The sequence below is a fragment of the Elgaria multicarinata genome, chromosome 1 (genome assembly GCF_023053635.1).
Source record: "Elgaria multicarinata webbii isolate HBS135686 ecotype San Diego chromosome 1, rElgMul1.1.pri, whole genome shotgun sequence".
Lineage (NCBI taxonomy): Eukaryota > Metazoa > Chordata > Lepidosauria > Squamata > Anguidae > Elgaria > Elgaria multicarinata.
In genome coordinates this window covers 61322741-61350690 of record NC_086171.1, presented here as the reverse complement: position 1 = coordinate 61350690, position 27950 = coordinate 61322741, and the positions used below count along the sequence as shown (strand labels likewise).

Genomic DNA, 27950 nt, shown 5'->3' with positions numbered 1-27950 from the left:
GGGGAGGTTTTGGACGACACAGATGGAGTGACAGGGCTGACTTGCTCTTTGCTGGAAATGTCATGGGTTCGCCTAGAAACCTAATAGTGAAGAAGACTCTGTTGGAGTTTTAATGCTCTGAACCCCCAACATATGCTCAGGCTGTGTTATCACTGAAACATACTGTAAGCCTCCCATGACTCCTTCTACGGAAACTTAACTATGTACATGCATTGGAAGCTCTGGAACTTTTCAACACTCAGAAACGGGTGCATGTGCAAAATAGCATATTATGGGGGTTAGGCATACTGGCGCATGAACACATTCAAACTCTCTCAAATTGGAACCACACGGAAGCATCAGGATCAGTTATATACAGTCATTTTCATCATGGCTAAGGGACAGTGTATGCAATCAGAAAAATGAAGCAGTAAAAATTAGACTCTGACACCTGGACTGTACCAATGTTGGTGGGTGGTTGTATGTTTGAATCCTCCCTTATAAGAACAAGGACATCCCTCCTACAAAAAAACAAAACAAAAAAACAAAACAACAAACAACAAAGAACAAACAACTCTACCAACATTTAGAAAAAAATAAAACAACAGGGAGAAAATTAGCTTAATCTCTACTCCCCGATAAACTATTTTTATTTTGAAGGAAGATTTTTCATGGTAGTTCTTTCAAACATGCAACTCCCACATGCAGCTTGAAATAGTCCAGGTAAAGCATTACTGACAGATTCTGCTGATTGTAGACTGCAACTCAAGTACAGGTGTTTGTTCAGGATAACACCCTATATTTCTTCATACTACATATTTCATCCTACTATGTTTCGACAATGAATACTTGTTAATCACAAAATAAAAAGTGAGCTTCTTGCATTATTTGGAGATCTGTGAATATCTATATCTATATATTTACATGAAAATAATTTCTTCAAAGAATTCTACATAAACCACCCAATGTACTGCAAATCATATGAAACTAAGGGCTCATCTACACCAAGCAAGATATTCCACTATGAAAGTGGTACGAAAAGGCAGGAGCCACACGACTGCTTTATAGGATCTACACTACTGCTTATAGTGGTACTGAAGTGCACTGACAACTGTTGGAGCCCATGACACATCTACACCAAGCAGGATATAACACTATGAAAGTGGTATGAAAGTGGTATATGTTATGTGTCAATGGGCCCCAACAGTTGTCAGTGCACTTCAATACCGCTATAAAGCACTAGTGTGGCTCCTGCCTTTTATATACCGCTTTCATACCGCTTTCATAGTGGAATATCCTGCTTGGTGTAGATCAGCCCTCAGTAACATCACATTCACAATTCTGTACATACTTCTCAGAAACAAGTATCATTGAATTGAATGGGACTCATTTCTAAGTGTGTGCTTAAGATTCCCTCATTAACGACTTAAGGACATATGGTTCTGTTACCCTAAGATAAGAGCATGTCTGAGAAAGCACATTTAGTAGCAAGTTGGATACATAACCAAGATGGAAACCATCTCCTGGGAACAAAGGCGAGAGTAACAGACAGTTAAGAAAACCATGAATTTCATAGCATTTAGTTTTAAGTCTTCCTTGAAGGCAATAGCAAGCTGCATGCTGACCCTTAACACATAAGCTGGAAGGAAATACTACACCAAATGATCAATTTCCTCCTTTCATCAATACCCCACATTTGTTCCACTCTCCCTTATAATCCCATTGTCTCAAACTTGTGTTGTAAGCAGCAGAAATTAAATACGGAGACCAGGATTCCTCCCTGCTGCCACTGCCATATGCCTTGAAAAGTTTTTTTTAAATGCTATTGTTAATCAACTGTGGCTCTATTAATCTTTGAGGATTTCAGTTGTAATATAGGTTGAGGGAAAGGAAATTGGTGTGAATCCTATGAATAATTGTGAGAAAAATAATGTCTCGAATCCCTCCACATTTGCAAAAGACAACGAAGTCTGGTGCAGATATCCACTATAGTGCAATCAACAAACCACACAAGTGGTGGCAAGATTCATTTGTTTCAGCCAGGATTGGTACACAGATTTGAGTGAGGCTCTTAGCTGGAAAACATCCCTTACTTGATACTTATTCATTCTCCACTGACTACTCTTGAATTTGCATTGCACATACCAAAGTTTAGTAAGGAGAGTCTTCATCAAGTCATTCTAAACAACTTGGCCATTTACTGGCCAAGATTTATTTCTTTATTTAATCACATTTTTAAAAGAACAAGGTTCAGATAAAACTGCAAAAGCTTCTTGGAATAATAACATTTGCAGGAGGCGCCAAAAGCAACACAACGTTGGTGCCTGCCTGACCTCCAAAGTCAGGAAATTTCAATGGGAAGGGGGCCACCACATTGAAGGCTCTTCTGCTGGTGGAGATACAGCTATGATTGAGGCATAGTGATTTCTAAGACCCAGTAGACACCAAGGAGTTATGTGACCAGTGCTATATTGGGCTGCCCAGCAGATCAAGTACCTGTTTAAACAGGAGTGCTGGCTACATGGTACGCCACAAGATGAGGCCTGCACCTTCAGGGCCATCAATGGATGCTAGTTGTGGATATTCTACACAGCAGCATGCAATGGGTGCCTGTTGTCACTACACCAGTTTGTGCCAGTAGGAAGGGTGGATATAAATCCCCTGACTGAAAATTCTCAAGCGGTCACAAGGAAAAAGCAAGCTTTCAAGAACAACTGCTTTCTGTTGAGTAGTATGCAGAAACCCACAATTTATTTAATAGCTATGTCATATTTTCATCCCCTGTTGGATTACTCAATTAAAGATATCAACCACCCATGTCTATCAGCAGTCGTTAAGGGTGGAGAATTACCACAGAGTAATCTCATTCGTTTTACTGGGGTGTGTGTGTGCAGGAGAATTTCCCACTGGATTGTGTCTTCAGATTCTGATCTTGACTGTCTTTGGTCAGCCAGGCAAGATTTCTCCCATTTTGATCAAATAATAAAAAATACAGACAAAACCAATTTGGGTTGAGCTTTACAGCTGAAAAGTGACCACAGCACATAAATACAATATTTCACAAATATATAGAATTCCGTGTAGATATAGAATTCGGTAATATATATTACCGGATTCTATATCAGGAGCAAAAGCAGGCCAAGAAAGAAAGGAACCAAGTTCTGCAATATATGCAAAAGGTTGTCATGACTGCTGGAAGCACAAATATCTTCTAGGTCTGGGCTAATAAATTATCAGATGATAGAGATGGATGAGGGGAAAATACACTGTTGCACTCCATGCACTTAAGCAATGATTCTTCCTTTTTCGCAAGATGTGTTGTAACACAATTTTCATTATTATTTTTGTTTTCCTCAAGGTCAAGGTCATTTTGTAAAGCCATGTAATAGAAGACATTATGCGTTGCCCATTTCTGCAAGAAGAGAAAAAATGTCTTTGAAATAACATTTCCTTTTTTTAAAAAAAGAAAGGAAAATCATTTCTACAGTTTTAACCCCTTTCTTCAGGGAATAACACTTTTTTAAAACTAGCAGCTGGGACTGTGGTGAAACAGGTTTCTGTTGGTGGTAAAAACTGTGGGTTCAAAGGAGTTGCTTAGTATGCTGGGGCTCAGCCCCACTGCTGTCTCAGTGTTTTGGCAGGTTACTTGTCCTTTGCCATGCCTCCCATGTCAGCCATTTTGTGGCAGTGCCCAGGACATTGTTTTGTCAAATGTGCTGACAGACCAAAAACATTATCTACCCTGCATCTAAAACAATAGGGTTGTAGGTAGAAGTTTAAAAGTTTCACAGCCAAAGCAAGAAATTTGGGGAGCTATAGAACTGTCTGCCCCTCAAGCAAGCACCATGTGGATTGATTCCTTAAACTTTGAATGATCTTCTCAGGTCAAGCCTAGCCCTCTAACTTGGAAATGCTGTTCAATACACACTTCCTGAATTATCACAGCCTCCAGTCCTAGACAGTGATATCCGATCATGCTGCATATGTAGGATTGCCATGTTACCAGACCTCCAACTCTGGACACCTAATTTGTATATTATGTAAATCATTTGCTAATTATGCAAATCATATGTTGGATTGGGAAGGATTTAACTGATGTCCTTCCTGCTGATTTCCCACTCCAAATCACCCCTTTTAGAGTTGCTTTACAGGAATAAAATTGATAGATACTTTTGCATGTTTACCTGTATTAACACAATTTTAAAAATTGTAAACATTTTAAATATTATAAAAAGTCTAAGTTTGCAATCCATTCCTGAGGGTAAGATGCATTGAACACAGTGGCTCTTACGTCTGTATAGGATTGTGTTGTTAGTCTAATAAAATAACTATCAACTCACTTGCAAAGGCTGCAGTTTCCTTCATAATTTGCTCTTCCTATTCTTATGTATGGAACACCCTACTATATTCCTCTCTGTATGTAATTTGGTGCCTTCTATTTTAATACTTTTAGATGACATTTTTATCTCTGATTCTGATATTACTATTAAAAATAACAATACCCTATGCATGTCTATCAGAAGTCCCATTGGCTTCAATCCTGTAATATTTATGGGGAAGTTCAATGGGACTTACTTCTAAATAGCCTAGAACAAAATGGTATCTGTGGTTAGGAGGAAGGAGGTGGAAAGCATGGCCTTGGCTTATAATGCTTGAAATACGCTTATTTCAGGCTTCTGAAATCAATTGGAGATTCTCCTTACCCTCAGAACGGAAGCCTAGATTTTTCTAGCTCGGAGACTCTTAACAAAAAAATGAAGCTGCACATTTATAGGATCACTGCAAAATTGATGCGGAGGCATGATCTGATTTAGGACATCATCAGATGGGGTGAAACGAAAGTCAGATACACTTTCAGACAATATACACTTTGTGCAAATTAACCCGTTGCATGCCTCCCTTCGATCCCTAACTCTCTGTGATCGAAGTAAAGCAGATCATCACTATAGAAATGGGAAAAGGCAAGAGTGAGCACTGCTGAGTTTAACTTGTAGGATCACGTGATGCTTTGCAGGGGCAAAAATTCCACGTCATATGGCTGCATGCAAATCAATGGAGCATGAGGCTTCCAGATGGAACAGAGCTCTGAATTTAGGCTGGGTGGGGTCTTTCTGGCCAAAAACCCAAAACAGACTTTGACAGAAAGTAACCAGACGGGGGTGGAGTAGCGGTGGGAATAACTTCTACTGTAGCATTTTAACAGCCCTGAATTTTAAACTACTCATGGATGTTTCAGGGTTATTTATTTAGGAAATGCGGTTGGGAGTGCTGTGAAGCTGATTTCAGAAATGGCATTACAGGAGGAGTGTTCAATACTTATGCTGCAGGCTATTTTTATGATCAAATTCCACTCACTCCTCCTATTTCTCCCCCACCCCCACCCACCCCGTGCGTGGGAAAGGAACTAATCACACCGCCCCCCCACAACACTTGTGGTACAATCAACTTCACAGATCCCATCACAGATTGTATATTCCTAAAACATCAACACTCCAGCCGATTGGATAATAACCGTGGACTACTCTGCTGAGTTGTCATACATTTAGGCCTTAGCTAGACCTAAGGTTTATCCCGGGATTGTCCCGGGTTCGTCCCTGCCTGCTCCTGGGATATCCTGTGTGTCATTTACATGAACAGTGATGACCCTGGGATGATCCCAGGATAAACCTTAGGTCTAGCTAAGGCCTTACTCTCTTTGATTCCCTCCAGAAATAACACTGGACTACTTTGCAGTGCTGATGTAACCTGCACTTTCTCAGCCACAGCACCATGCTCTGGGTATATTAAGGGTTGACTATTTCTGTTGTCATGGCAATTTTTTTTTTATTTTTTTTTATAAACTCAGAAAAAAAACAATTCTGATTACTAGCATAAAATAAGAACTGTGCTAGAAAGAGCATGAACTTTGCTGCTACATTTTATTTTGGTCGGTATGTCACAGCTACACTAAAATTCTGAATTTCTTAATTGTTTTCCGTGGGCAGTAATCACTTCTCCACCAGAAAAGAAGACAACAATAACTACAACAATAACAACAGACTCAGGGAAGTCCCTTTCCCAGATAATAAGGGTATCACTCTACAATTTTCTTTATCTCTGTGGCTTCCACAATTTTCCTAAATGTCAAGCATAGCTGTGACTTCATTTACTGGCTAATAACATTGAAAGGTAGTAGCGAGCTTATTTCTTATAGTACGATTAGGCATTTTGTCTTGTATTTCTGGTTTTACAAGGGCCAGAGGCTTGCTTTTTTGAAAACAAAAACTGGGAATCCAGGCTAGCTAATGAAGCAAGCAAGCACCGGGTATAATGGCTACAGTCTCAAGTAAAACCCAGTCAACCAGGTAATGAGGCAACTCTAATCACATGGCATCACATGTAGGGTGACCATATGAAAAGGAGGACAGGGCTCCTGTATCTTTAACAGTAATGTAGAAAAGGGAATTGCAACAGGTGTCAATTGAAGTGGGTGAAATTCCCTCTTCATCACAACAATTAAAGCTACACTATAGCTATAGTAGAGTGGCCAGATACAAAAGAGGGCAGGGCTTCTGCAGCTTTAACTGTGTAGATGAAGAGAGAATTTCACCCTCTTCAATTGACACCTGCTGAAATTCCCTTTTCTACATTACAATTAAAGATACAGGAGCCCTGTCCTCCTTTTCATATGGTCACCCTAATCACATGGCATTATCATATGTATAAGAAATGGCCCAACATGGGCAGCAGGCATCCCTAAGAACCTGGACTCATATTTTCCTCTACTTGTAAATGAAAGGGTGGTGAAATGACAGGTAGGGATGGGTCAGAATTTAGTTTCCATTGAGTTTTGATAAGAATGTATACAATTCTTAAAGTTCTCCGTATTCCGCACAACAAGAACTTGAGATTTAAAAGGTCTGAATGTGGAAGAAACTGGAACTGAAAAATTCATCCAATCAAATCTGGGTTTGAATCCCTGAGGGTTTTCGGATGATCACATCAGTAGAATAAACTGCCATGGATTGTAGAGTACATAAGAAGCCACCTTTGCTGCACAGTGCACTGGGTCGGATGACATGGCAACCCACACTGCATTGTGTAATTATACAAATGGAGGTTATGTGCACAGCACACACAGGGGCAAGGGGGAGAAGCCACGATGGCTTCTTTTACCACGTGATTGTGGGTAAAAGGTATCACAACTATATGACAAGCAGGTACATCATTGTGTCTCTATGCTTGGAAAAGCTGTACCTATTGCATTTCGCTGGTGCAGTTGTGTGAGAATTTAGTTTCTATTCTGGTTTATAAGAATCTTGATATTTAGGAGAGAAAGAACTTGAGATTGTAAAAAATTCAATTTGGGAAAAAGTCAAACTGATAGATTTGCCCATCCCTAATTAACTGTCAGCTTCCTGCCTAGGGAGGGCTCTTCACTGATTAATTCATGCCAGCGATCCAAGCAGGGAGGGCCACTACGGAAATAGTAGAGGAAGCTCTTCTGCATAGTGGCCACATTTGGCCAACTCAAAGCATGTTGCCATCTCAGTAAAGCTGTGGCTTTTTAAAAAAATCCAATTTCATGCAGCAAGTTTCTTTCCCATGCTGTGGCAAACGACTACAATGTATGAAATATATATGAAAAATTCATTTCAGTTCGTTTTTTATCAGGATTTTACCCAGTTCATACTTTTCTGGACTGAATATGGGCTCAGACACAATCTGCGGTTTAAGCCCGCACTTTTCCAAGCTTGCAATGTGATTCATGGATAAAAAAAAAGTGTTCAACAACATGTGTACGTTTGAAAAGTGCACACGGAAAAATGAGTACTTTTGCAGGGGGAAGCATAAATATGCTTTAATCAATAGGCGAAGAATGTGTGCATTTTTTAAAAAAAACACCACAAAATTGATGGGTACATTTGGAAAAATATGCATGAAAATATGCCTGGATTTTTATGCGCAAAACTAAAAAGCAAAGCTCGCAATCTACAGACTCAACTTGGAGCAAGCTTCAAGATGGAATTCAGAGAACTTCAACAAGCTCCGATTTTGCTGATTTTGCTAATTTGAAGTGTTTTTGTGCTCCCTTTTGGGAAAGCAAGGGGAAAGCAAGGGCTTCCCTCCAGAACACTGCATCAATTTCTGTGAAAGAGAAAACACACTTGATAGAACAGTCAGAAAGATACTTTCAGCAGTAGGATAAGATGTGCACCAGCAATGCAAGCATCTGTGTGTGTGTGTGTGTGTGTGTGTGTGTGTGTGTGTGTGTGTGTGTGTGTGTTTGCATGCAGAAAGATGGATGGCTCCACCAACTCATCTATTGCTGACTCAGTCCTTTCTAAAACAGCCTCTAGCAGAGCAAACAGGAGGAGGCAAGAAGCCCTGAATTTTTCATGTGAATACTGAATCGCAGCACTGTGAACTTGCCCTCCTCTCTAGGTAAATTAATTTAGAGAATTAAACATCAGAGTGCAGAACCATACCCCTGAAGACTGATTAGAGATTCAAGGAAGAATACTTCTCTCCCGCTTTTGTCTCTTTTTAAACACACTTGCCTCTTTTCATGGCTCTCATTATGAATCTCACTAACAAATGTGTGTAATATGCCATTTCAATGTGATTTTAAATGTTTCATTTTTTTTTTTAAAAAAAACACATTAATCCACTCTGAGCTTTTGTAGTTTTACTGATACTAGGCTTATTTAAAGGGGAAAAAAACCACAAGCCAGGAAGCATAACAACCCGCCATCAGAGAGCAGAGCTATTTGAAAAATACCTCTCCTCATAGGATTGAATGGTTTGATTCTTAGCTCTGCTGTCTGTCAACTTGACAAACAGCATCACTAGCAAGAAGCAACTGGGTCTTGATGTGACATGCCCAGGAGTCATTGTTTGAAATGTTTGTTTCCTAAGGGCAACAGAGCCTTGAGGAAGGAGAGTGAATAAAGAGACTTGTTTGTAATACAGGCGGGCCAGCGCAGAGGTAATAGCTCACGCTAACCACACTGTGATAGGTACATCTATTCGCACAAAGATGATTCGCACATTAATAGCCACAAACCACTAAAGCACAGCCTTTTATGAAAAGGCAAAGGTGGGCAAAATGAAATGAAATCTTTAGAACCTTGACAACAAAATAGAAAAGTAAACAGCTAATACAATCTCCACATGCGTCCATTAAACAGTGAAACACTTCCAGTGCTAAATAATTGCAAAGTCCATAAAAGAGCCTGTTTCGTTTTAGCAAAGTGACCATAAAATGGAAGGGAGAGCATTATGGTAAGCGAAGTCTTAATGTAGGCTCTCAGTTTGACCTCCGCTAATGGATCCCAATTCAGATGAATGTAGAAGTGCAAACTGTAATAGAAACCTTAATTGAGAAATTCGACCCAGTCTGTATTGGGTTAGTTTGCTGCACATGGCTCATAGGCTGAACCCAAACCCTTGCCTTTTAGCAGATAATGTGAGCTTTCAATAATATTTTTAAAAGAGCAGTCAGTTATCTTTTTCTTGCTTCTCCATCATCTTAGTTCTTCTTACAGACTTGCACTCATGAGGATCTCCTGCTATAGCAGTTTCCCTTGCTTGTTTGGGAACAAGGAGCCTTGAACCTCTTTGGAGCAAAGCAGAAACCCCAGCCATTCAGCCTCTTGAAGTAGCCTCATCAGTTGGGTTGGCAGATGACCTGCCATGAATCTTCGTTTTAGAGCCTCATAATTCTCTGGGTTTTGTTCAGAATGATAGGGAAGTGGGACTCCAGACTTCGTGCTCTATTGCACCTTCTTGCTCTCTCTCTCTCTCTCTCTCTCACACACACACACACACACACACACTGCAGCATCCTAAACAATATCACCTCAGGGAAGTGCCAGAGAGCAGCATGGCTGCCATACTCCTAAGTGATTCCTCCTCCTCACTTGAGGCAGCAGTGACTCATCTCAGCTGGAATATCATCTGCATGTGTCTCCCACTGAACCTACTTTTCAAAGTTGTAAGGTCTCACCCCACACACACCTTGTTTGCTCTCTTCTCTCTCTGCCCCCCCCACAAACTGTCTCTTTTCTAGGAAAATTCTGCCATTCCTACTTTACTGCACTTCCCAGGTGGTATTGCCAAAGGGGAGCAGCAGCCCACAATTTCCCTAGATGACTTGAGAAGACAAAGGGGAAGATGTTTCAGCTGAAGAAAATTCATACGCAACTGAAACCACCTAGAGTTGGGGCAACAGCAGAAGGAAAGCAGAGAAAAGGGACCCTCTCATCAGCCAGTCCGTACATTCTCCCTCTCACAGTTTTGCTTCAGAGTCCAAGCAGAACTGGCCATCAACTGTCAACAGCAGAAGATGAGGCCAAATAAGTGTCCCTCCATTTCCATTCCTGCTGCTTCACCTAAAAGATCTTTAACTGGCAGCAACCAAGTTTATGCTGAAGGTGCTGTTATGAAGGGCCAAAACAAACATTACTTTAAGGGCATAATTCTATCCATGTTTAGGCAGTAAAATGTCCTACAGTTTCCAGCATTCCCCAGGTAGCCATGCCAGGAGTTGTAGGGTGTTTTTGCCTGTCTACACATGCATAGAATTATACCCTAAATGTTGATTTAGCAGGTATGTCTTCTTTTCATTTTTACTCTAGACTAGGATCTACACTACTGCTTTATAACAGTTTATAACGGTTTTGAGAACTGTTCGAGCCCAGGACACATTACATATACCATTTTCAAACCATTTTGAAAGTGTTATATCCTGCTTGGTGTAGATCTGGCCTAGGCACAGGGCTCCGAATCCGGATCTTTAATGTCCTTTACTCCCCATGTTAGGCTCTCAATCCTTCACCTACTCTAGAGTAAAATGAAAACAACAACAACCTGTAGCTGATCGATTCACATTTAAAGCAACGTCTGTTTTGACCCTAAGGATCCGGTTCTAAACTCCCAGCATTCTCTTGACTAGAGATTACGTTCCATTGAACTTGCTGAGGACTGCTGATTCAATATGCTTTGGATTGCACTGTTAGATTTTCAAACTAGGCCTTAGCTGAAAATCTCCCATCTGAGAAGCCAGTTGTACAAGACAGGGGCAAAAGAAATAAACATTAACCATCAGCAGAGCCTTTTCCATCAAGAATGTGGTGTTAAACAACACCTTCATATGAATGTTTCTGCACGCATTACAATTATACTAACTCATTTCACAGCACAGCCATGGCTCTTTGAACACCTGACTGGTTTGTTGTTGGTTTGTTGTTGTTGGCTACATCAGACAACCCAGAATTTAACAACTTATATCATGGATTAGCATTAGGTGCAAACCAGGTCATTGTATTTCAGTCTCAGATCTGCAGCTTACAAATGGGTATAATAAGTACTCAACCCATGTGGTTGTTTTGAGAAGATACAATATATGAAAACGAGCCAGAGTGGGACGGTAATGAGATGTTGGGCAGATGTGGGTTCAAAGACTTGCTAAGCCATAATATTTATATTTCATATCTGAAAGAAGAACTGAAGGTGGCTAACATAAGATGCATGCCGTAAAATTGGACTCAAATACCTGAAGGAAGCTTCTCTCCTTGTATCAGCTATACATAGGAGAAGAACCAAGTAGCACTTGGTTGTAGCAGGCCAATGGAGAAGGCTTGCTATTCGTCCCTCAGTACATGCTTTTACTAATTTAGGGCACAATCTTATTCATGTTCAGTCAGAAAGAAGTCCTACAACTCCCAGCCTTTTGTGCACAGCTTTAATTCTATCTGCTTTAGCGCATTGTCTCTGTAATACATATATACTGGAAAAGATCAAGACTATGCACAAAAAGAAAAAGGTACTTTTACACAGTGCACTTACCTGTCATATCACAGTAAACTTTCAAAGGTCCCAGTGTACCACTGCCATCTGGATCTATCCAGTAGGAACCTGTCGCTTTGCCCAAATGTTTGTAGGCTTCACAGGAGAGTTCATAAACAGCTGAAAAAAACAAAACCAGTAACTCAAGTAAATAAAGCAGCCTGAGGGATCCAGGAATGTTACATTCTCAGGAAAAATTATAATATTGCAAAACAAGGATGGTAAATATTGTACAGAATTTAATAAGCATGGTGAAGGTATTTCGTGTGTGTGTGTGTGTGTGTTTTGCCTTCAAATAAAATAAAATGGCAGAGGTAAAACAAAATATCAAAGAGATTCAACATTTGGCAATACTTCAGGATTGACATATGTTAACACTTTTTATCTAAGAAAAATAAAAGAACCGATCAAAGGGTAAGTTAAACCGTATTCTCTTTAGAGCAGAGATGTTGAAACCAGGAAACGTAGGAATTCTTCAGATTATCATGGCTGCTCAGCTAGCAGATCAGTAATGATGGGTAGTAATTGTGGGCTTTCCCACCATGACAAAATTCCTGTTGTGATGCACAGCCATGAGAGCGTGTTTAGGGTATACTCTTGCATAGTTCATATAGGAACTACTATATTATAGGGCAACATTGATGTTCCATAAGCTTAGCCAGCTCCTGTTTTTCGGCAGAAAGGTCAGTGTTCCCTGAAGGTAGCCTGATTAAAAATCACTGCTCTAGATTTAAAAAAAATGTGTTTAAATTCCTGCAAACAAACCTTTTGCCTCTGCACTGGCTTTATCTCAAAATTCCCAGAAGGTTCATCAATTCTTGAGTTGTACAAGACAAAGGTTTCCATATGACAATCCACAACAACAAAATCCTGTTGCCTTATGGGGGTGGTGATGATGGTAGTGGAAATCGCCCCCGTTGTTTTCCACCACATTCTATTCTCAGGCCATAGCTAGACCTAAGGTTTATCCCAGGATCATCCCGGGTTCGTCCCTGCCTGAGCGCTGGATGCCTTGTGTGGCACTTAGATGAACAGGTTTGACCCCAGGACAATCCTAGGATAAACCTTAGGTCTAGCTACGGCCTCAGTCCTTGTGTCCAGCCTCTACTCCCACTTCCTGCTTGCAAAATGCAGGCCATGCTTGCTGTGGAAGGGGAAAGTGAAACAACAGGACTGGGGATAGGAGAAGTTGGTAGATATTCCTTCATGGCTTGCAGAATTAAGGAATCAAGATTGGTCTCTGACTTGCATCCTAGCAACCCTCTATCATAGCCTTCCCCAACCTGATGCCCTCCAGATATTTTACACTCCCATGCTGGCTGTGGCTGATGGGAGTTGGTCAAAAAATCTGGGGGGGGGGCATCAGGTTGGGGAAAGCTGTTTTATTGGACCATGGTAGATAACTCCATTTTTTAAAAGTCTGACATGGACCTTTTGATTGCATTAATCAGAGGTGGGCAAACTCAGCCTCAGGAGCCAAATCCGGCCCTCCTGTGTTCCCCAGATGGTCATGCCCTCTTCCCTTGCTCCCAGACCCTTTTGCCCAACCATCAATCATTTGATGGTTTCCCTGCTTTTGTGCATCCATCCCCCAATCTAAAAATTTGAACTGCCTCTCCTAATGATTCAAAATCCTAAACTGGCAATATGGAAAGGAGGACAGGGCTCCTGAATCTAATAGGGAATTTCAGCAGGTGTTATTTGTAATCACGCAGCACTTGGTGAAATTCCCTCTTCATCACAACAGTTAAGGCTGCAGGAGTCCTGTCCTCTTGACCAGATACAAAAGAAGTCAGGGCTCCTGCAGCTTTAACTCTTGTGATGCAGAGGGAATTTCATCCGGTGCTGCATGCATACAAATGACACCAGCTGAATTCCCTGCTCTATTCAGCTGTTAAAGATACAGGAGCCCTGTCCTCCTTTCCATATGGTCACTTAAGCAAAACCAGTTTAGAAGAGATAATAGATAAATGAGTGTACACCCCACAAGCAACAATGCCTGTTTCATACCTCCTCCAAAACTCTGAGAAGACAGAGTTATCCATCTTCAGGCTAACACACATATCTTAGGAAAGTATAACATGTTGAGCAAAGACTCAAGGTTCTCAGCAGAAGGCAGGTCTGTGATCTCAGGAGACACAAGATGGACCCTGGAGATCTCTAGAAAGTCTAAGACTTGCTAGTAAACACATTAGCATTTTTCTTGTATATGCAAAAAATAAGTCCCCCCAATAAATAAATAAATAAATAAATAAATAAACATCTTTCAAAACTGCACTGGCACAGTCTGTGATTGCATGCTAAGAAATCATGAAGATAGGTAGAAGAGGGAAAGATGAAGAAAAAGGCAAAAGAAAAGAAATCCCCCTTGGGAAAAGATTCTAGCAACTCTTTAAAACTGATTAGTGTCCTGTAGGTTCTGCTGTTTTTGATTACTCAGCATCTCTTCCCATGAACCAATTTATATGATTTGTGCAAATGAAGTATTTAGTGCAGAGATTTATTTAAAAAATATGTATTAATCACAGCATTTTCAGTTACTACGATTAAGGATTTTGGATCAAGTATTTCCATAAAAGATTGCCATCCAGAGCATGGAACTCAAATATCCAGAGCATTACTTCTTGCATTCACAATGGAGAAGTATAGGATTTAGTCTGACACTGAGGTCAATGGCACTGTGAAATATAAATGTTGCACAGGGAGATTGAAGGCTTTTTCTACTGTTATGGGAAAGGGGTCTTCATTGTCTTGGAAGAGGAGGATGCACTGCTGAAGTTACTTATGGGAGACTAGATGAAGTATCACAGAAAATGAAGGAAGCTTTTTATCTACCAAGAAGACTAATGACACAAACTGATACAAGTCTTTTGAGAGGTCATCCCCACTGAGTTCAACGGGATGTACTCCCAGGTAGGGGTGTGCACGGACCCCCCGCTCCACTTCTCTTCCAGATCCGCGATTTGCGGATCGGGCCGCTTCGCTCCGCCCCCGCTCCGCCTATGTCCGCTCCGCTGCGGAGCTCCGGATCCGGATCGGAGCTGTTTTCCCCCCACATAGGCTTGCATTGAAAGCTAAAAAAGTATACAACTTTTTTTCTGTTAAAGTTAGAAACCTCAAGTTTGGCACCATGACACCTCATGGAGGTATACACACGCACGCCAAGTTTCAAGCCAATCCCATCATCCCCTGATTTTTGGGGAATTTTTGAAAATCGGGCACCCCATTCACACCCCTTTCGATAGCTCCGTCAATTTGCACGTTAGAAACCTCAAACTCGGCACCATGATAGCTTATCCAGGAATACACATGCACGCCAAGACTCAAGGCAATCCCAACATCCCCTGATTTTTGGCGGGGCTTAAACCTTTTAACTCACCCCAAATAAAGTCCCATTTTACAACTACATCAATTTGCACGTCAGAAACCTCACCTTTGGTACCATGACAGCTAATCCATGTGTCCACAAGGACACCAAGTTTCAAGCCAATCCCATCATCCCCTGATGTTAGGGGAATTTTTGAAAATCGGGCACCCCATTCACACCCCTTTCGATAGCTCCGTCAATTTGCATGTTAGAAACCTCAAACTCGGCACCATGATAGCTTATCCAGGGATACACATGCACGCCAAGATTCAAGGCAATCCCATCATCCCCTGATTTTTGACGGGGCTCTAACCTTTTAATTCACCCCAAATCAAGTCCCATTTTACAACTATGTCAATTTGCATGTCAGAAACCTCACCTTCGGTCCCATGACAGCTTACCCATGTGTCCACATGGACGCCAAGTTTCAAGCCAATCCCATCATCTCCTGATTTTTGGGGAATTTATGAAAGTCGGACACCCCAGTATCTGCAGACAGCTCAATGGGCCCATTTCAAAGGAAATCCCAACATGCCATGAATTGGGGAGTAGAGATAAACCTAAATGTGAATCTTCTTCCACACTTGAAAAATTGATTTGGAGCTAGAGTACAGGAAGGACTTCTCCCCTGCGTCAAAGCAAGACACACAAAAACCATCCCTGCGAGGTGGGCAGGGGAGGAGAGAGGGAAGGCAGGCAGGCAGCAGACATTTCTGGGGGTGCAAGGAAGTGAGCCAAGGATAGTTTCAAAGCCAGTAATGCTTATAAAATGGAATAAATAAATAAATAAACAAAGGAGGGGTGGAATTAAAAGCAGCAGTGTTGCTGAATAAACAACAAGAAGAATTTTTTTAAAAAAGGCTATATCTGTCTTTTACCAGTAAGAGGGGAGTGGACGTGCCCAAGGGGAGGGGGAATCATCTGCCAATTTGACTGGTCCTGTCTAGGACCAGTCTTTAAGAAGCAAACGATCACTTCAACTCATGATAGGCATTCTCTCCAGTGATTTACCTTTGGAGGGCTCTGATGGCCCTCCAAGGACAGGAGAGTGCACAGGGCACGTCCACATGCCCTAGGGGAGCTCATCCCCTTGCACCAGATTTATTCAGTTGTTCCCCAAAGTTAGGGTGGGTAGCAGTGCTGTGTTTTCTATCTGTTATTATTGACTTAGTATATGATTTCAGGTTGTGTTTGTGCATTTGGTGGGGCTACAGTTTTAAAAAACACTGGGAAAAGTCCGTTCAGACTAAGAAAGAGAAGTTCCCAGAATCCCAAGTTACCCGTTTTGCCTATCCCCTCCTCCAACTTTGGGATCATGTGATCATGACCGGGAGTTGACTCTGCCCCTCAGCCCTTCGAAAAAGGTACATTTTCCCGCTGTTTTACCTGATTTTTCCAAAAATCCTAGCAAGCGAACCGCAGCACGCAGAGAGCTGAGAGTAGGCTCAAAATGACCCCCAGCCATGACTCTCTAAGCACAAGAAGTTTCAGAAAGATAGCTTAAAAAACAACACAGTTATCCCCTATTCTTTTCTGCAATGCAATCCTATGGGCAAAATTTTTCAAAATGGCGATCGGATCGGACCGCGGAAAGGGAAGCGCTCCGCGTATGGGCGCTTCTCTTCGCCTTGCTTCTATGGGTCCCCAGTCTGCTTCTACTCCGCCTCTGGGCAAGGCGGAGCAGGCCAATTCGCTTCTGATTCTCCGGTTCTAATCGGAGCAGAGCACATCCCTACTCCCAGGCAAGTGTGTATAGGATTGCAGCCAGCAGTGCAATCCTATGTATGTCTACTCAAGAGTAAACCCTATTAAGTCCAACCACACTTACTCCTTGGGTAAATGTACATACGATTGCACTGTAAATGTTTCCTTCGCAGTAGTAGTTCATTGAAATCAGGGCAGACTGGCACTAAATTATTCCTTTCTTTTCCATTTGTAACTCACATTCATATTTTTAAATGATGGGTTTATATTTGGCATCAATATATCACTGCCTCTTGATTTGTACCTTGTTGTAGGAGCTTGTGACAACATGGCCTGACTAAGCATCTAAAACAGTTGTTTCTTTCTAGTGCATTTTGTTCATTGTTGATTTTCTCACTTAAAACTGATCAAATATTGGTTTTGTAATGACCTTGAAAACTTTTTTTTAAAAAACCACACTGTGGAATTGGAGGATGGGTTTGAAACTTGATTCAGGCCATTCAAGCAAAGCACATTTTATGTGTGCATTGCAAGCAAATTTCTGCAAATATTATTCAATTCTAAAATAAAGCACTACTCTTTAAAGTCAAAGAAGAAAGGAAATGCATGCATTCATGTTCTACCTTATCCCAAAGGCTCAGAGCTGCTTTCAACAACAATTTTCATTTTAAAAACTGGAAAATGGGAGAACTGAAATAAAGTGTTCCACTAATAATACCATAATCACCCCCCAAACAGCAAGAGCTTTTAGTAGCAACCCAAAGAACAACTGGCAGTATGGCTGAAGCTGATCATGAGTCAATATCCTCTATGGGTCATTTTCACACTTCCTGCTAAAGCAGTTTTTGAATAGCTGTATCAATATTGGGTGAGTTTTAAAGTTTGGTACACTGACCGATATTACGTTGTGAAACCCCTAGGTGTATAGCAAAGACATAATAAAATTAACATTTGGAAAACCCTATTCCTTGCACCATGAGATCATAATATTTATCTGAAGATCACTCCAAGAGTTTCGTCAGCAATAACATTGATTATATACAAAATATCTAGAGATATGTCTATAGTCTACACTGCAGACCTATGCTTTTTAAGTATCACTCTGTATCACCCCCCTTACCAGGAATCCTGGGAAATGTAGTTCTATGAGAGGGAGAAATTCTCAGCACCTTCACTAAATTATAATTCCCAGATTCCTTGAGGAAAGATAAATTGGTACAAAAGATTATATACAGTTTATGTATACTCAGATTCAACATATACATAGATGAAGGGATTCCCCCCAAATTACACATTTAAGTATTAATCTGTTACTGTAAAAAGAGCATGTATAAGAAAAGTGGGTTGGATTATTATTATTATTATTATTATTATTATTATTATTTATTTATATAGCATATAACTCTTCTTCTAAATGTGGAATATCAAATTATTTACAAAATCTTTGGAACCATTTCAGTGTTAAATTGGCCTGTGGAGAATAAAGAAGTTCATTTTATTAGCTCCTAGTCTCAACAGAAAATACATGCAAAGTTTAATAAAATGAAGTCTCACAGGACTTCATAGATTTTTTTTTTATCATTGACCCTGTCTTCACGATGCTGCTTTACTGCTCCTTTCCCCTAAAACCCTGCAGTATTGATTCTGTGTGGTTGGGGTGGGAAATCTCAATTCCAGGAGAGCGCATGGGATTTTCCAGTGGTCATCTGGAAAGTTGAGCCCACCCCATCATCTTCCTGGTTTCCAGCAACTGTCAGGATCAGGCCTGTTCTCCGTAGTGTGGGGAAAGGGTTGGGTTTTTTTTGGGGGGGGGTGTTAATCAGACTCATAATCAGAAAAAGAACAACCAGGAATTTACCAGCCAACACAGGAAGTAGGGGAGGAGATTCTCCAAGACTCTTCAAGAGTCAAGGATGAATCTCCCTATGAGCTTATCACAGAGAATACAGACAGCTCAGAACCAGGGTAGTGGCTCGCAAAAGGCTCCTCCTGAAAGACTATGATTCTATGACCCTCCCTGAGCTAAAGTGCCTGTTGGATTATAGGTAAGAGTCCTGCTTTAGTTGAAGGCAACTGCCTACCTTTGTTAGTCAAATTAGGTTTAGAGGATAGCTCCTGGCATTCACATTCCCTTCAGGTGTGAAGAGATGTTTATTTGTTTAATAAAACTTTGTGCATTACTCAGCAGTCATCTTTATTGTCTTGAATCAGTGAGAGGGCTTGGAATGATGACAGTGACCAATCAGCGGTCACCATCTACCCCAGAACACCCCCAGCTTGACGCGGAAGCGTTATCACACGGCAGGAGGGCTGCAATGACCTCGCTTGAAAGGAAAAAGTTGGGGAAGGTAGCAAACCTTTTAAAGGCACAGCTTTGGGAGAAAGCCCTACAGTGGTTGCAAAGTCGGTGGCTACGTCATATAACTGACACAGCACCACCACATAGCCACCATGGGGCAAATAAGACAAATAGACAGCCCCATTTATATCCTGTTTTTTGGGCAGAAAGAGCTCCCAAAGTTTCTCCAACCTCGGATGCAGGAATCAGAAATATCCTATGCCCCCCCCAACTCTCTCTAGGGGCAAAAACAGTAAAAATGAGCAGCAATAAAAACAATCACAGGCTTGCTTATATACAAAACATAATATTATGTGGGCAGTTGATACCTTGCCAATACATCAGGTCGTTATTGAAATACAGAGAATGCTTTGGCCACAAATGTGAAAAAATAGACATGTATAAGTGCATATCCAAATGGCACATTTCAAATTACAGAAGAGTTAACCCTAGCTATGTGACATCCTTTTGAACTCAGAATATTGTGGTCTAAATTGACATAAATTGTCTGCTTCTAACGTTAGCTAGATCATTTCTAACAGCACAGAATATCAAACAGTAATATTCTAAAAACAATGAGGCAATTTTCTTATGGCAAGACTGAAGTGCCAATATATTTTATAGCTACCAATGGGCAACATTTTAAAACAAAATATACAGAGAATTTCCTACGGCCTGCACATTATTTTCAACTAGAGTAATGCAGACCTTAAAGAAATCTGAATTTTTATTAACACCTGAATATTAACCTCCTCAGTTCTTTGTCACGTAATTCATTACTTAAAAACTATAATTCCTTCCCTCATTAAATTGCATTATTCCCTTGAATAACCCATCTCATTTCTAACTAAAGAAAAGATGTTTTGCTAATATGGTATTATGTGTTCAGCAATTATTATGTGTCATGATTAGAAAGAAAGGATCAACAACAATAACCTATTGGGTAGATCCAGATGCCTCCTATCATTTTCTCTCTCTCTCCCCCCTCACCCCCAGACTTTGGCCCTTTCTATACCATACTGGTGTATTGGGAGGGAGGGGGGAAGGATCCAGTGATATTCTGATCGTGAGATCCTCCCCTTAGTCCACATCCCAGGAGGAAGGAGGCTGTCATGCCCGCCATTTTTTTAAAGGAAATGAGCGCATGTGCGCTCCAACTAAAATGTAAGTTTTTTAAAAACAACAACAACCCAGCCCTGCTCCCTCCACCCCTGATTCCTCCTGGCCCAGTTCCTTCCCTCTACTGATCCCCGCTACTCGCGGGTAGGAGGGAAGAAACCGGGAAGGGTGCCCACACATCCCGCAGTCTCGGGATGATCCTGAGACCACGGGAAGAATCAGGTTTCCCCAGGGAGTATTTCCCCCTGGGAAAACCTGTTCTCATCCCTCCTTCCTCCCGGGAGACTCTGTGCATCATTTCGACACACAGGGACTCGGCTGTGACCATCCCGAATTTTCAGGCTGGTGTAGAAACAGCCCAAGTTGAGCTTTCTCCATTATGCCCAGCATTTGACAGCTTTACTTGTTCCCTCCCCTTCCTCCTTCCCTTGTATTTCTTGTCTCTAATTAACATTGTAAGTCCACAAGCAGGGCCTTGGTACTTGACGCTCAGCACCTATTTCACATTAGGTACTTATTAAATAATTATGACAACAATAGCAATACCTTCTGAAATCAATTCATCCACCTGTGCATGTGTGTCCTTGCTATCTTTGTAATATAACAAAATGTGTTGATATTAAGTAGTTTAGTTTGCAGGGACAGGGTATACACTACTGCTTTAAAATGGTTTATAAGAGTAGTGACAACTGTTGGGGCACAGGACCCAGCCCAGATACAGTTTTCAAACTGTTTTCAAAATGTCATATCCTGCTTGGTGAGGGTTATATCGGTGAACCACGGGGTAGGGGAGCAGGACAGTAAGAGGAATGCCTTGTCTTAGGATTTAACCCGTTTCAGGGTTTGAGCCTCATTCTCAGAGCCAAACTAGAAATCACATGGGAAATCTATGAATAGGATCTTTCACTGCTTAGTAAAGTGCTAATAGCAGCCCCATTCCGATCAGGGTGGAGGATTTAACCCTTCTTCATTCAAATATCTTCAAATCGCTGATTTGCCTTATGGGACAAAACATGGAACATGCTAAGCCATAATGTTTAGCTCAAAATACTTAACTACTGTGGCTTAGCGTGTCATCTGAACAGGGTCCCATACAGTTCTCAGTAGCCTTTCCTATAACTTTGTCCCAAACCATTTATGGCATCAGCAGAAAGTCTTCCCTAACTGACAAATAATAGCTACGAGCTCCATCAGACAGAGAGAAATCAAGCTTCCCTTTCATCGCTTCTCTGCCCCGCCTTTCATTGCTTCCTCTTTCAAAAGAGGAAGTAAACAACATGCACGTGGCCCATTCAGTCCACAGTTCTAACCGCACTGCTTGTCCTGCACATAGCAGGAGATAGCAGCAACTTCCGTCTTAATTTTAAATCGGACTTACTGGGGTGTTTTTTGTGATGTGAAGAAGACAAGAAGGGACGCTCGGCGCTCGGGAGAAAGCATATATGAAAATGACTGAGGAGCACTGCTGAGTTTTTCTGCATTTGTTTTCCAAAAGTGCAGCAAGCTTCCTAGTGAAGAAAATGAGGCACTACCCTCTGCTACAGGTATGCCAGTTTGGAATTCATTAAAAGAAGCGCAGGGAGCACTTTCCACCAGCCCCATGCAAACACCTTTCAAAAATGCTCTTGATAATCAACTATAACTGTTACCTCAATGATGAAGCCAGACTTCCTCAAGATTTTTTCAAGCCTAGGATTGAGTCAAAACAATTTACACTTCACAATTTGCACCCTCCTTGGGGGTCATTTTTGGGGAGGGGATCTCTCCGGGGCCCACATAAGGCATGGTTCGACACCTGCTGAGGGCTCACATCACAGCAGGAGCCTGCTGGCAAGAGCCCTCTGGACTTGCAATAGCAGCTGGGGACAATGCCCATGAAAAGGTGGACTCACTGAGGGAGAGGGCTCATTGAAGGCCCTCAAAAACCTGCAGCCACCACCCAAACATTGCCCTTAATGTTCATCCATCGTTTTTAATGCATGGTATTACTCCCACAGAGGGTGATGCAGTCCCAATCAAAATATAAATGGAGAAAGCGAAAGAAGTTCCCTCAGACTTGGGATCCCTGAGCTAGCCCTGTAGTATATTATTTTGTCATATTAATATTTCAAGGATGGCATAACGGAAAGCTAAAAACTAGCAAACGGTCCCAATGAATTATTCAGCAAAAGCAGCTTTCAGAGGAGGGAAAAACCAACAATGTATCTGAGGGTACATCTTGATGAGGGTTTTGCCCCAGGATGGATCTGCAGTGGTGGCAGGTCATTTATATGATGCAGCCGCCATCATGAAGCCATCTAGGGGCAAACCCCTGAAGCGCCACTTTAAAAAAGTCAGGTACTTACCGTGACTTTTCATGCCAGGAAGGTGCAGACCCGCATCACTGTTTTTAACTTTTGTAAACCACCCAGAGAGCTTCAGCTATGGGGTGGTATATAAATGTAATACATCGTCATCATCATCATCATCATCATCTCCCATCTGTTGCCATCCTCCGGCTTTGCGGTGGAGGCGTGTCCCTGGCCAGTGGCTAACCATGATTGGTTGCCGGGCAGCAACTGGGGAAGGGTTGCCCGAGCAATCTGCCCAGCTGCTGCGCTGCCTCTGCGGCCCAGCGGAGAAGCGTGGTTAAACAGGATTAAAAATAAAATGAACAACAAGGGGGAGCCTGCGGTGCACAGGGGCAAGTAGGCAGGACCTCCTGGCAGTCCCTTGCTCATTGGTGCCGCCACCCGTCTGGGACAACATTGTTCTGACTCAGCTCAGCTGACCAATGTGGCTGTAAAAACACTTGCCAGACCTCAAAAGGTTGTTATTATAAATTGTGCTCTGAGACAGCCACCAGCAGGGCTGGAGTGGTTCCGTCCTGCCAGAGAGACTACCCTAAAAACTGGAAGTGCTCCATCCCACTGGTACATCTGCACTGCAGGACTTGTTTTGGGCAGGGACAGGGGGAGAGGTGGTACAGTGAGCTGAATGGCCACTTGCCTCTGCACCTCCAAGGGTCATCAGAGCAGTGCAATTAAAGAAAAGAGTTTTTAAAAAGTGGAACCAGGCACGGGGGAGGAATGGGGCACATGAGACAGAGGAAGCCCCTCCTTCTCCTCCCGGTGAGGTTCAAACACCTCCCCTGAAGGTCCAGGATGGAGATGGGTTTGGGGGCGGAGGGGTGCATCTGTTTGTGCATGATCGGAGCTTCCAAGGGAGGGAGACGTTCTGCACTGATGGGGGGATGTTTTCGTGCCTGCCTCAGACTTGTTCCATTGCTGGAGTCTCCTTCTGAGCAGTTCTATGTGAAGGGGTGGATGGAGTCCTTGGAAAGCGCCCCAGAGGAGGCTTGCTGAGCTTTTAATGCAAAGCTTCGCGGTTCTTCTGAGTAGACCTATTGAACTCAAGACTCACTTGTCCTTTGATTTCAATGGGTCTACTCTAAGCATGGCTACCCCAGATCAACATGCACTGCAAGGTCTTTTTTTTGCTAATTGCAAACAATTGCAGTGGTGGTGGAGGAATGGGGTGGTAGGAGCGGTGGTGGCGCCGTGAGGTCCCATACCCCACAACTGCGCTCCTTTCTGTGAGTATTACCCTGGAGTAGCACAAGTGCGGGATGTCCGATCGCGAGGCGCAAATGCCACCTTGTATAGACATGGCCTGAGTTTTAGAGAAGACACTTTTCAGTTCATGCTGTATCATGACATCCACACAAATCTTCAATTAATGATTTGTGCACACAGTTCTATGTGACATGGGCTTTTTGGCTGGGAGCACTCTATAACACACACACATCTTCCCATGGGTTTGGAATGTAACTTCCCCCAGCTTGTAATTCTTGGATGTATTCTGAGGAAAGCTTCCTTGTGCTAAAATGCTTTCCCTGCTCTGAATATAAAACAAGGCTAGGACAAGGTTCTGTATTGATGATGTGCTGGCACAGTCTGCATCCATCAGACCAGACGCTCAAAGGTAGTCGGCACTGTTCATGCATCTTTGGCCCATTACTCCCCTTCATCTTAGATCATTGCTGCAGTGGACTACAACTTTTTAAAATGGGAATGGAATTAACAGAACCAGGCATTGCTCCTGAGCAATCAATTGACCTGAGATTTTCTAAGTCTGAAAAAAAAGAGAGTCAAGCATGGCCCTAGGGCATGCAGCATGTAAATGCAATCTTTAAAGCAATTTACAGAATCAGGCCATTTGGAAAAAATCCTGGTTTGAAATCCCACACTGGAAGGAAATGAAAGGATTTGTGTCACGGTGGCAGGCATCTTCCCCGGATTGGTGGCTGTATCCCATTTGGTGGACAACGCTGCTGCTAAAGCCCCAGCTGCTGCTGGAGCTGAAGGCTTAGACCTCCACAGAAGTTGGGGGTCTGGCTTCCAAGTCTGGTTCCAAAGGGCGCACTGTCTAGCAAATGCCCTGCGCACAGTGTTGTAAAAAGCTTTTGTCAGAGGACCAGGAGTGGCATGGGGATGAACATCTGCTAATGCAATGGGATAAATAAATATAACTTAACTGCTGATAACACTAGCAAGGGGCATGCACATGAGCATGAAGAGGGGGTCTGAAGGACATAGCTCATAAGAAAGCAGAACCAGTCATTAGTAAGGGGGGGGGGAGTTGTGGCTTAAGAAGTTGCTTAATAGCTAAACACAATCAAAGTTACAGGACATGTTGCTGAACTTTTGTGAACTCATTGATGGGGTTTACAGATTGTTCTGTTGAGCTTATTATACTGGTTTGCTGACATCACTACATTGTCTGGATGACCTCAGTATTGCAGAATAGTGTAGGAAAGAAGCTTGCATAACTGTATACTGGCTTTGCTGAAAATAGCACTAAAGGAAAAGCTAGCACAAGGACTCTGCTAAGGCCTAATCTACACCAAGCAGGATATTGCACAATGAAAGTGGTATGAAAACAGGGTACAAAAGGCAGGAGCCACACCAAGCAGGATACAACACTATGAAAGCGGTATGAAAGCAGTATATGGTATGTGTCAATGGGCCCCAACTGTTGTCAGTGCACTTCAATACCACTATAAAGCAGTAGTGTGGTTCCTGCCTTTTAGATACCGCTTTCATAGTGGAATATCCTGCTTGGTGTAGATTAGGCCTAAGTAAGAATTATCAGACTTCCTAGGTAACTTACTCCAGAATGGTCTATTTGTTCCATCATCAAAGTCTTACCCTGCACTGACCGAAAAGGCCCAAGTCTCACTTCTAAACAAAGATTAGAGAACTGGTTACCTCCTTTTGGTGAAGATTTCAAGTAAGGTTGAAGTGAGCCATCATTCAGTAATTATATTGCAATCGGAGGCTTGAGGGCAAATGTATTAAACTTGTAGTGAGTAAAATTGAATGGGACCTTTTCCATTTTGTCTTGATTACATTCCTGCTCTTGATTACATGAGCAGTGTTAAGTGTCAGTGCTTACAGAGCTGTCTTCCCCAACCCCTGCACTACAATTCTGAAGTGCATTGTGAAAACATGTATGTGTTCTGGTAAGGAAATGTGCATGTTTAGAACTCTCAGAATAACACATTCTTTTCAGCAAACTCCAATGATGCTCATAATTGCTGAATTAGTTCTAAACAATTCACCCATCACTGCTCTTAGGAGGAGGCACAGTTATCTGCTGAAGGAGAGAGAGAGGCACCCATGAGTCACCTACTTTGAAAGACACATGCTGTGCAGAGCTGTGGTCTCTCAGGCTATAACTATGAATATTGTGGAAGTGTATCTTCACACCCGAATTCACTGAGAACATCAGTACAATTTGCACCATTTTGGGCCAAACTACATCTTATGCTAATTGCATCAGCTGTAGCTGAGCCTTGTCTTACATTTTACTCTCATGTAATAATATACAGTCCCAGTTCACATCAGGGGTGTGTGGAGCGAGTCTGCTCCATTCCTAAAATTGGAGTGGTGATCTAATGAGGCAATTTTCTGCTCTGATTTCTGTAGTACCTCTGTTGCTCTGCCCCGTTGGATTACCCATTGGAGAACCTTTCCGGTTTGGGATAACTGCCCTATTATAGCCTATGGGAAACCAAAATGCTTACAGCTCTGTCATTTTTAAAGGTAAAGAGATGAAACTTGGCACTGTGAGAGCACTTAAGTAGGGATTTAGCCATGTCAAGTTGGAAGCTGATCCCTTCATCCCTTGATTTGTAGATTTTTTTTGAAGTTTGAGGTTTTAACATCATTTTTTAAAAATAAAATTGCTGTCATTTTTAAAGATAAAGAGATGAAATTTGGCTCCCTGGTAGCTCTTAAGTACGGATTTAGCTATGCCAAGTTTTTTTTTAAATTTCCCCCCTCAAAACATTCCCCCCCCATACACACACACACATCTGAAACGGCACAGGACCTTTTATCCTTTACTTTGCTGATGCGCAGTTGTGCATCTTCAGTTTATAAAAATAGAGATGTGCTGCATTGCTCTAGTGGGGTGAAATGGGGGGAGCTTTCCCTATGAAAGGTCAGACAAGAAATGCAGGTTGCTTACCTGTAACTGTAGTTCTTCGAGTGGTCATCTATGCATTCACACATATGGGCTTTGCGCCTGCGCAGAGACCAGACCGGAACCTACTATAGCTGAGTGGAACGTTTTTGGCGGGAACCCCTCCCCCACGCTACCGCGCATGTCCATGGGGTTCCCGCCCTTACCTCAGTTTACAGGAGTCCGACATTGTGCCCCCATAAACATGAGTGTAAATAAAATAAAGTACATTCCACAATAAAACAGTGTCATTTATAAGTCTCATACCACCAAGAGGGGATGGTGGGTGGGTTGTGTGAATGCATAGATGACCACTCGAAGAACTACAGTTACAGGTAAGCAACCTGCATTTCTTCTTCGTGGTCTCTATGCATCACACATATGGGCGAGTAGCAAGCTGACATACCTTTGGAGGTGGGTTGGTGCATCATCTGAAGATCTCCGAGAGCACTGTCCTCCCAAACGAGCAGTCCTGCCTCGCACGGGTGTCCAAACTGTAGTGCTTGACAAACGTGGATGGAGTGGACCACGTTGCGGCTCTACAGACTTCAGTCAGTGGAACACCTCTGGTGAAGGCCACCGAAGTTGAAACAGCTCTGGTGGAATGAGCTGTCACAGGTTTCACTAACTCTAATTTAGAAATAGAGTAGGGCAATTCAATTGTCTCCACTATCCAACGTGACAGTCGTTGGCAGGAGACAGGGAGTCCCTTAGAAGGCTCCCCATAACAAATAAACAATTGCTTTGTTTTTCTAAAAGTCTCTGTCCTATCTTTGTAAAAAGCAAGAGCCCTTCTTACATCGAGAGTATGCAAGGAAGACTCAAGAGGTGTAGTTGGATTAGGAAAGAAAGCAGGCAAAGTAATATGCTGGGACAGATGAAAAGTTGACACTACCTTAGGTAGGAAGGCTGGGTCTGTGCGTAGCACAACCTTATCCTTATGAAAGATAGTGTACGGGACATCTATCCTAAGAGCTTTAAGCTCACTTGCACGTCTTGCCGATGTGATGGCTACTAAAAAGACAGTCTTTAAAGTAAGAAGCCTAAGGTCTGTCGAAGCCATGGGCTCGAAGGGCTTGCGTGTCAGTGCTTGCAGCACAACTGACA

At 42.3% G+C, this 27950-nt stretch overlaps 1 protein-coding gene across 1 annotated transcript in view; it reads right to left on the bottom strand.

The window, feature by feature from the left end:
• Positions 1–27950, bottom strand: part of CNTNAP2 (contactin associated protein 2) — a 1454514-nt gene that overhangs the window by 398878 nt on the left and 1027686 nt on the right. The window contains exon 12 of the mRNA XM_063129070.1: positions 11809–11928. Coding sequence (XP_062985140.1) covers positions 11809–11928 — 120 coding nt within the window. The remainder of the gene's footprint in view (positions 1–11808; positions 11929–27950) is intronic.